The sequence below is a fragment of the Camelina sativa genome, chromosome 14 (assembly GCF_000633955.1).
Source record: "Camelina sativa cultivar DH55 chromosome 14, Cs, whole genome shotgun sequence".
In the NCBI taxonomy this organism is placed as follows: Eukaryota; Viridiplantae; Streptophyta; class Magnoliopsida; order Brassicales; family Brassicaceae; genus Camelina; species Camelina sativa.
The window spans coordinates 19,316,466-19,325,217 of NC_025698.1; the positions used below are offsets into that span (position 1 = coordinate 19,316,466).

General features: G+C 38.5%; 4 protein-coding genes across 6 annotated transcripts in view; all 4 read left to right on the forward strand.

Annotated features, from left to right (window-relative positions):
* Positions 104–3,506, forward strand: LOC104742003 (phospholipase ABHD3-like). 2 transcript variants are annotated; one of them, XM_010462959.2, is made up of 14 exons: positions 104–491; positions 590–679; positions 764–825; positions 908–1,011; positions 1,108–1,197; positions 1,293–1,415; positions 1,588–1,665; positions 1,878–1,963; positions 2,091–2,139; positions 2,285–2,341; positions 2,499–2,629; positions 2,705–2,788; positions 2,866–2,938; positions 3,021–3,506. In XM_010462959.2, exons 1-14 carry the CDS (start codon positions 232–234, stop codon positions 3,339–3,341), a joined length of 1,608 nt encoding a protein of 535 aa, XP_010461261.1. In that variant the 5' UTR covers positions 104–231; the 3' UTR covers positions 3,342–3,506. The 2 variants fall into 2 exon arrangements, with proteins under 2 accessions (XP_010461261.1, XP_010461262.1); XM_010462960.2 differs by having other exon boundaries at positions 2,866–2,932.
* LOC104743783 lies at positions 3,565–4,579 on the forward strand. Of its 2 annotated transcripts, none has more exons than XM_019235314.1 (4): positions 3,565–3,702; positions 3,778–3,861; positions 3,939–4,011; positions 4,094–4,579. In XM_019235314.1, the coding sequence occupies exons 1-4, from the start codon at positions 3,566–3,568 to the stop codon at positions 4,412–4,414; spliced, it is 615 nt and encodes a 204-aa protein (XP_019090859.1). In that variant the 5' UTR covers position 3,565; the 3' UTR covers positions 4,415–4,579. The 2 variants fall into 2 exon arrangements, with proteins under 2 accessions (XP_019090859.1, XP_010463132.1); XM_010464830.2 differs by having other exon boundaries at positions 3,939–4,005.
* Positions 4,889–6,755, forward strand: LOC104742004 (transmembrane protein 18). Its single transcript, XM_010462961.2, has 4 exons — positions 4,889–5,265; positions 5,446–5,551; positions 6,044–6,192; positions 6,466–6,755. The coding sequence occupies exons 1-4, from the start codon at positions 5,125–5,127 to the stop codon at positions 6,559–6,561; spliced, it is 492 nt and encodes a 163-aa protein (XP_010461263.1). The 5' UTR covers positions 4,889–5,124; the 3' UTR covers positions 6,562–6,755.
* Positions 6,975–8,752, forward strand: part of LOC104742005 (FHA domain-containing protein PS1-like) — a 7,196-nt gene continuing 5,418 nt past the window's right edge. The window contains exons 1-3 of the mRNA XM_010462963.2: positions 6,975–7,436; positions 7,591–7,832; positions 8,003–8,443. Coding sequence (XP_010461265.1) covers positions 7,124–7,436; positions 7,591–7,832; positions 8,003–8,443 — 996 coding nt within the window. The 5' untranslated portion in view covers positions 6,975–7,123. The remainder of the gene's footprint in view (positions 7,437–7,590; positions 7,833–8,002; positions 8,444–8,752) is intronic.

The following is an 8,752-nucleotide window of genomic DNA, read 5'->3' on the forward strand; positions in this document are numbered from 1 at the left end:
GCATGTGTAAATTAATTGATACATGCATACATACAATTACAAAAGAATTTCAAAAATACGAATTAAATAATAATTTAACATTTTTTTAAAGGCCGTGCAAAAAAATAAAATCTTTAACCCGCCACGCCTCTTTGTCCGTTCGTTTCGTTGGCCTAAACCATGAAGAATTGAACGATCTTTTTCTCTAGATTCCTATCCATCGCCCGGATCTGCAAAAGCTCCACAACAACAATGGAAGGAAAAGATCCGAATCTGTCTCCATCTCCATCACCTTACGAACTTCTTTTTCAAGCTCTCTCCCTCATCCCAATTCGTCACTACCTCTTCGCTCTCTTCTTTATCTCGACCATCTTCTTCTACAATTTCATCGAGTTTCACTTCCTTGGTGATGCGATTCTTCGCTATTTCAGATGCAGCGTCAATCTCGTCTACAATCCAGATTCGTCTCTTTATCACGGCGTTGTTTCACGGTGTCGGATTCTTCACGGCCGGTGAGTGTGTGTGTGTGTGTGTGTATACTTTTTTTTTTTGATTAATTTTTGGGCGAAATTTGTGGATTTGGTTTCTCTGATTGTTCGAATTTTGACAGATATGTGGCGACGCCTTGGTTAGCGAGCCCTCATCTTCAGACTTGTTTCTTGAATTTTCATGGATTGCCTCCAGTTTTCAGCTACAGAAGGTTATTTTTAATTTTTTTTTGGTTATTTCTCTGCGATTTTTTTTTGAGGCATATAAAATCATTCATAGTTTGTACTGTTTTCAGGCAGCTTTTTCTTGCTTCTGATGGTGGAACGATTGCATTGGATTGGCTGACGAACTCTGATGGTTAGATTTTATTGAACCTTGATTTTATTTACACATTTGTTTGTTTTATTCGCATCGTTGAATCTGTTTTTGATTTGTGTAGTTCTTAATGGTGCTCTTCAAAATCAGAGTGAAATTACAAAAGAAGTAGATACAACGCCTATCGCAGTTGTTATTCCAGGGTTAACTAGTGATTCTTCATCTGCAGTAAGTCTTAGCTAGGAGGATTTGTGCTTTATAACTGTTAAATCGTACTTTAGTGAAAATGTCTCTAATTGAATTTGGATTGGTGGTTTTGTATAGTATTTGAAGCATCTTGCCTACAACACTGCAAAAACAGGTTGGAATGTCGTTATCAGCAACCATAGAGGTTTGGGCGGTGTTTCTGTTACTGTGAGTTACGCTAGTCTCCTAGCATTCTGATTTCATGTTTTATTAAACGTTATGCTTGCTTATATACAATCTTGTTATGCTGCAAATGAATGCAGTCCGATCGCTTCTATAATGCTGGATGGACAGGGGATATACGGGTAGTTCTTGGTTATCTTCAACAAAAATACCCGAAGGCTCCTCTCTTTGCTATTGGAACTAGCATTGGAGCAAATGTTCTGGTATTTAATCAGGAACCTTAGTGTTTTACCATTATTAGTTTCTTCTAGTTTGATCCAGCTGTGAAACAAGTCTTAGCTTTGAATTATGTTGAAGTGTGATGAATTTGCTTTTCTATCATGGACCTTTTGTTGCATATTGATATGAGGTTACTGAAACTACCTCATGCTTCAGGTCAAATACCTTGGGGAAGAGGGTGAAAAGACTCCTCTGAGGGGTGCTGTAGCTATTTGCTCTCCGTGGGACCTCTTGGTGAGCTATTTTTCATAACTGTCTTCTTCTCTGTATATCTTAAGTTCTCTCTAATCACTTGATCAGACATCAAGACTTCTTTTATTTTCTTCATTTAATTTGGTTCTAATTTCAGACCTTTGAACTTGTAAATAGTACCAAGGGTTTCGTTTGATACAAGTGGATGCTTGATACATTATGCTTTTTCTTTCCCTTTTTCTCCTCCCAACAAGATTGGTGACAGGTTTATCTGTCGGACGTTCAAACAAAAGCTCTACGACAAAGCTCTCACCATCGGTCTCCAAGGTTATGCCCAATTGTATGTCCACCACTTTGATCAAGAACTGCCTAGATTTTGAGTTTGTAAGATGGGCTGAGTGGAGAGATTTCAGATATACTACTTTGAGAAAATGAGGTTTCAGTTCTAACTTTTAGTTTCATTGCAGGCATGAACCTCAGTATGCACGGCTTGCTAATTGGGAAGGCATTAAAAAGGTCAGTCACTTAACCACAGATCCATAAGTTATACAGTCTACTTGGTAAAAGCACTGAAACAAGCAGAGTTCATGAGCAAATAACTTAACATATTTCTTTTGCTATTAACGTTGTCTGTTGTTGCCAAACTATATTACTTCATCAGTCACGTTCCATCCGAGATTTTGACAACCACGCAACCTGTCTAGTTGGAAAATTCGAGGTATTAGTTCTCCTCCCTATTATCTTAACTCCTGAAGTTAGTTTTCCCCGAGAAGTGGCTTTGTCATTAATATATACATCTTTGCAATGCTCTTCATAAACACCATTAATTTCCCTGTTGATTTGACAAAGTGACAACGGGTTGCACCTTTATGCAGACTGTGGATACGTATTACCGAAAATCGAGCAGCACCCAATACATAGGAAATGTGGCGGTGCCACTACTCTGTATAAGTGCTCTAGATGATCCATTATGCACAAAGGAAGCTATTCCCTGGGACGAATGCAGGTAAAACGCTATCGATCTCTTTTTAAAGTCTTAAAATCCTGTTACAACAAATTAACATGAAGTTTCTATTGAAAGGGCAAACAAAAACATTGTCTTGGCTACAACAAATCACGGGGGACATCTAGCGTTCTTCGAAGGATTAACTGGATCTAGCTTATGGTTGGTACATTTCAGATTCTAACCAAGTGATAAAAGTACTTCTTGCTGTTTTGACTGTCTATATATGTTGTGTACAGGTGGGTTCGAGCCACCAATGAGTTTCTTGGCGCCCTTAGCTGCAGTCGTTATATGCATATACAGAAAGTAAATGTTCGTTTTTTAGAATTGCAGTTTAGATGATCTAACTTCTGTCTATTGCTTTCTTCCTAAGATAATCAAATTTTTGTTGCAGATTGAAGAGAAAAGAAGCTCAGGGAAACAAGAGCCTTTGATAAACCAAGGCCCGTACCTAAACATTGCAGAAGACGGGTTGGTGGCAGCAGTCAAGTACGAGAAAGACACCAATACCACCACGGCATCATCGAAGCAGAGAGGACGAAAGCCTGAGGACGATGTAACAAAGAGAAGCTTTAAGGAGCTGTGTCGGCTGACAAAACGGCCCGTATGGTTGCTTGGTTACATAGGCATGGTTACAGGTTTGCCTTTACTTGGACTGCTCCTAAACTACCTCTTCCGTAAGAAGCAACGACCTACAACAACATCCAAATCCTGAAAGTTGCTTCCTTTCTCGACAACTCCACTCACCCGTTCTTATATGATCTGTCCTAAAGGTTTTCTTATTATTATTATATTATTATTGATTTTTTATATGTTAATAATCCTCTTCAATAAAAATATTGTAATCGTTAGTGGGATTATCAAGTGATTTGTTAACTCATCTTATGTATGTCTTATTTTTCGAACAATACTNACAAAGTGACAACGGGTTGCACCTTTATGCAGACTGTGGATACGTATTACCGAAAATCGAGCAGCACCCAATACATAGGAAATGTGGCGGTGCCACTACTCTGTATAAGTGCTCTAGATGATCCATTATGCACAAAGGAAGCTATTCCCTGGGACGAATGCAGGTAAAACGCTATCGATCTCTTTTTAAAGTCTTAAAATCCTGTTACAACAAATTAACATGAAGTTTCTATTGAAAGGGCAAACAAAAACATTGTCTTGGCTACAACAAATCACGGGGGACATCTAGCGTTCTTCGAAGGATTAACTGGATCTAGCTTATGGTTGGTACATTTCAGATTCTAACCAAGTGATAAAAGTACTTCTTGCTGTTTTGACTGTCTATATATGTTGTGTACAGGTGGGTTCGAGCCACCAATGAGTTTCTTGGCGCCCTTAGCTGCAGTCGTTATATGCATATACAGAAAGTAAATGTTCGTTTTTTAGAATTGCAGTTTAGATGATCTAACTTCTGTCTATTGCTTTCTTCCTAAGATAATCAAATTTTTGTTGCAGATTGAAGAGAAAAGAAGCTCAGGGAAACAAGAGCCTTTGATAAACCAAGGCCCGTACCTAAACATTGCAGAAGACGGGTTGGTGGCAGCAGTCAAGTACGAGAAAGACACCAATACCACCACGGCATCATCGAAGCAGAGAGGACGAAAGCCTGAGGACGATGTAACAAAGAGAAGCTTTAAGGAGCTGTGTCGGCTGACAAAACGGCCCGTATGGTTGCTTGGTTACATAGGCATGGTTACAGGTTTGCCTTTACTTGGACTGCTCCTAAACTACCTCTTCCGTAAGAAGCAACGACCTACAACAACATCCAAATCCTGAAAGTTGCTTCCTTTCTCGACAACTCCACTCACCCGTTCTTATATGATCTGTCCTAAAGGTTTTCTTATTATTATTATATTATTATTGATTTTTTATATGTTAATAATCCTCTTCAATAAAAATATTGTAATCGTTAGTGGGATTATCAAGTGATTTGTTAACTCATCTTATGTATGTCTTATTTTTCGAACAATACTTTCTTTAGAGCTTTTTTTTTCTTTGAGAACTGATTTTTAATTCGAAGATCAATTAATTTGGTTTAAGGATCAGTTCAGATCTTCACTGAAAAATCATATTACTCTTTTTTTTTTCATCAAAATCATATTACTCTTGACAAATCTTATGACTTGACAAATCTTATGATTTGATGCCAAAATACAATCTCAGTGGCATTATTGTAATACTACCACTGTTACAATCACAATGGCATTAGTGTAAAAATGTCAAAACTATAAGGGTATTCGGAGACGACGGTGAATATTTTGTCTGGCAACTTCGAGAGCATTAAGCGAAAGCAAAAAAACCTCGATAAAAAAACTTTGGGGCGAGATCGTGAGAAAATTTTTAGAGTTGAAATTCGAAGTAGAAAAAAGTGATTTTGTTTACTTGGATAGTGTTAGTTTTGGATTCACCAGCGTCGCGATTTGAAACCAGGATTTGATTTTTTTTTGTGTGTTTTCTTAAGTTATTCCGGGGAAATTTAGTAGACAATGGAGGAAATAAGATCAGCGATGGAACAACAAATGGATCTAATGGCGGATCTGGTTCAGAAACTCTCCGGAGAGCTACGAACGGGTTTACAACCTGCTTACGATAATTTCTTGGGATTTTTCCACGCCATTGATTGGAAGGTAATGAATCTGTCTTTACGTTTTTAAATCCGAATCCTTTCGTATTATTATACATCTATTGGTCTTGGCGAAATTAGAATCAGAAGTCCTCGAATTCTCGACATTGCAGGGTTGGATTTGATTCTCCATTAATTTGGGATTCCATACTCATATACATTGGGTTTATTTATCATGTGGCAGGAGCCTTGGATTATGGGATTAATGGCGTTTCATGCTTTGTTGCTACTGGTGACTCTTCTTTCTAGAAGGCATCTCAACTTCCATATGTTCCTCTTCTTATTGGCATGTAAGTTCCCTTTCAAACTCTTCAAGTAAACTTAATTACTGTCTCGTTTGCTGTAGTAACCCTACCTTTTTGTCACAAGAAGTCTCTTTGATTTTGGATCTTATTCATTTCTCCCTATGGGTTTCCTTCATTGTTTAGACTGATTATGTTTTAATATCGTCTCCTTTATTTTTTTTACTTTGTTACCAGTTCTTTCTCTGATCCAATGATCTCACTAGGCTATGTTGTGGAATTCATACTGTATCAAGGGTTTCTGGGAGCTTTAAGTATATTTTACTTCACTCCAACTGAGTTTTGGAGATATAACTTGCATGGGTTTATGAGTTAGTATGCGAGAAATTTTTTGGATTCAATGGTTGGTGGAAGGAAAAATATGATATTCATTTCGCAGCACAACAACTGTTAGTTTGGAATATGAAGTTACTGCATCTGTGTGAGTATAGTTTCTTAGTATACGTTATTGAGACTGATGGTGTGACAAAACAATTGCAGTGGGCGGGGTTTACTTCGCTGAGAATCTCAACCGGGAGCTGAGAAAAAACTGGAAGAGCTTCTCAACTCAAAACTACTTTGACCAGCACGGGGTCTTTGTATCGGTTCTTTGGTCTGGACCTCTTTTGGTCATTGCAATGATAATCCTGGTATGTGTTCAAGCAACACCCCTCTCTTTTCTCTGCATTAATCTATATATAAGAATCTACTGGATTCATGTTCTGATTTTTGTTAGCAGTGAATAATTTGTTACCAAGTACTTTGATTGAGCACTTCATATTTGAGTTAGAACAATGCCATCTAGTGGTTTTAACTTTTTAAGAACAGTTCTAATCCTTAGATCAAACCATACTGATTATAATAAGTCCATCACTTTGTTAGGATTTGAAAGAAATATATATAATTGTTGTGTGTTTTGACAGATAAACACACTGTTTTCGCTCTGCTACCTGATTGTGAAGTGGAAAAGAGCTGAACTCAGGCATCGTGCAAGGCTTGCTCGTACCAAGGAGGAATAGATGATCCCATTATCTCACACATTTTATGTATACTCTCACTTTGCAACAAACTCTTTTTTGAGTTTTTAAAGTAGAATCTGCTCTTTTTATGTATTTCGTTTTGGCTTTTTAAGTGAATTAAATTGTTTCAAACCGAACCAAACCAAACCAGATCATTCTACTTCGGTTTGTACTCGAAACAACCTGATTTCATACTCCAAATTTTTGAATTAATATTTTTTAATCAAAAAATTGTAGATTATTTTTTTTAAAACAAATTGAATTATTTGGTAGAAATTACATAATCTAAATTCATGTGTTAACCCAAACGGCCAAACCTAAATTTTGAATTAATTAAAATTAAAATTTTGAAATTGTCGTAAGAGATTAATGACACAAATTAGCCGTTACGAGTGTAAATAGAGGTCGTCGATTCAACAACACAACGGACTCTTCTTTTTCAAAATCAGAGAGATAGAGAGAGAGAGAAAGAGAGAACACTCTAGAATTCTTCATCTCCTTCGTTTTCGATTTTCGAAATCTCTCAGTAATCTCTCACTAGTTCGATCTTACGAAGGTATCCATGGAGGTTAAGGAAGAGAAACTGTTGGAGGAGGAGCAACGAGTGCCGGAGAAGACGATTCCGGTGTTCACTGTTCTTAAAAACGGCGCGATTCTCAAAAACATCTTCGTTGTGAACAGTCGCGATTTCTCGTCGCCGGAGAGAAACGGTTCCATGGTTAGCGGCGATGACGACGAGGTAGAGGAGACTCTCGTCGTCGGTCGTCATCCAGATTGCGATATTCTCCTAACGCACCCTAGCATTAGCAGATTCCACTTAGAAATCCGCTCGATCTCATCTCGCCAGAGACTCTTCGTCACGGATCTATCCTCTGGTATGAATCATCTCTAACTCCAGTTCGAACGATGTTTGTATTCCTCTCGCGAGATTGTTTTCATCTGCAATTAGATTGTTGTTTCTGTGGAATTGGATCTCGATTCTATGCGTTTTTGGTTGTTGATTTGATTTGATTTGTTTTTTCGATTTAGTTCATGGGACATGGGTTAGGGATCTGAGAGTTGAGCCACATGCTTGTGTCGAGGTTGAAGAAGGTGATACGATTAGGATTGGTGGTTCAACTAGGATCTATAGGCTTCACTGGATTCCGTTGAGCCGTGCTTATGATTTTGAAAATCCGTTTGTTTCACCACTTGATGCGTCTATGGTGATGGAGCAAGAAGAAGAGAATATAATGATTGAAGCAGAGAGTCTAGAGGTTGCAAAACATCAGGTTCGATCTTCTCTCCTGTGTTTCTTGCTTCAAGTGTTTGAAACGTGCCTTTAGGTTCCTTACTGCAGTGAACCTTTTGTTTTTAATTTAGCTGTTCTTATTTTGCTTTTGTTCTATAGTTATCTGATGTTGCTTCTTTAGCCTAATGGTGTACTATTCCTTTACTGCAGTCACTAGTGAATACTGGATTAAGTGATGATGGAGATCTACATCTGGATGTGACGTCAGAAGGAACTGGATCATCAGTCCCTAGTGAGGATGAGGATACATATGTTACCACGAGGGAGATGTCGTTGCCACTTGCGTTTCCAAGTGTTTTGGCACTAGCTGGAGATTCTGCCAGGTCACAAGAGCTTCAATTCAAAGAAGATTTGCAGACTTCAACAGAGTGGGACTTAGATGTTTTAGAAGCCGGGGAAGATAAGCCAAAGAGCAGCTCCTCCCCAAGTAAGCAGCAGAGTGGTGGCTACCTGGAGAGATTAGGTTGTTCTGACCTTCTTGTCGCTGCAGAGGCTGATGAGTGCAATGTCAGAGGAGATGGAGGTTTGCATCTGAATGTGATTTCAGAGAGGATGGAATCATCAGTGCCAAATGAGGAGGATCCATTTCTAGTTGCAAAGGAGACTTTATCGCTACAACTCTCAACAGATTCCATTAATTTAGAAATACTACGGCTCACGGAAGATGTTCAGGCGTCACCAGAGTTGTCCATAAGTAGTGTAGAAGTCAACGCAGAAATTCCAAGTAGTGGCTGCTCCCCAAGTAAGGGAAAGATTGATGACTGCTTTGAGGCTTCTAGTTGTTCTGCACCTGAGTTGACTATAAAGGTTGAGATTCTGAGCCTTCATCCAGAAGTCAGTGAAGAAACTGAGTTAGTCACAAAGGAGGTTATGGAAGCATCTGCTAAACCACTAAGTAAG

Excerpts from the sequence above, each read along its gene's own strand:
- LOC104743783 (XM_019235314.1), top strand. The coding sequence starts at position 3,566 with ATGCAGACTGTGGATACGTATTACCGAAAATCGAGCAGCACCCAATAC. Across the intron at positions 3,703-3,777 it reads ATTCCCTGGGACGAATGCAG|GGCAAACAAAAACATTGTCT; the intron begins GTAAAACGCTAT and ends TTCTATTGAAAG. Across the intron at positions 4,012-4,093 it reads TGCATATACAGAAAGTAAAT|ATTGAAGAGAAAAGAAGCTC; the intron begins GTTCGTTTTTTA and ends TTTTTGTTGCAG.
- LOC104742003 (XM_010462959.2), top strand. The coding sequence starts at position 232 with ATGGAAGGAAAAGATCCGAATCTGTCTCCATCTCCATCACCTTACGAA. Across the intron at positions 492-589 it reads TGTCGGATTCTTCACGGCCG|ATATGTGGCGACGCCTTGGT; the intron begins GTGAGTGTGTGT and ends GAATTTTGACAG. Across the intron at positions 1,012-1,107 it reads CTAGTGATTCTTCATCTGCA|TATTTGAAGCATCTTGCCTA; the intron begins GTAAGTCTTAGC and ends GGTTTTGTATAG.
- LOC104742004 (XM_010462961.2), top strand. The coding sequence starts at position 5,125 with ATGGAGGAAATAAGATCAGCGATGGAACAACAAATGGATCTAATGGCG. Across the intron at positions 5,552-6,043 it reads GTTCCTCTTCTTATTGGCAT|TGGGCGGGGTTTACTTCGCT; the intron begins GTAAGTTCCCTT and ends AAACAATTGCAG. Across the intron at positions 6,193-6,465 it reads TCATTGCAATGATAATCCTG|ATAAACACACTGTTTTCGCT; the intron begins GTATGTGTTCAA and ends GTGTTTTGACAG.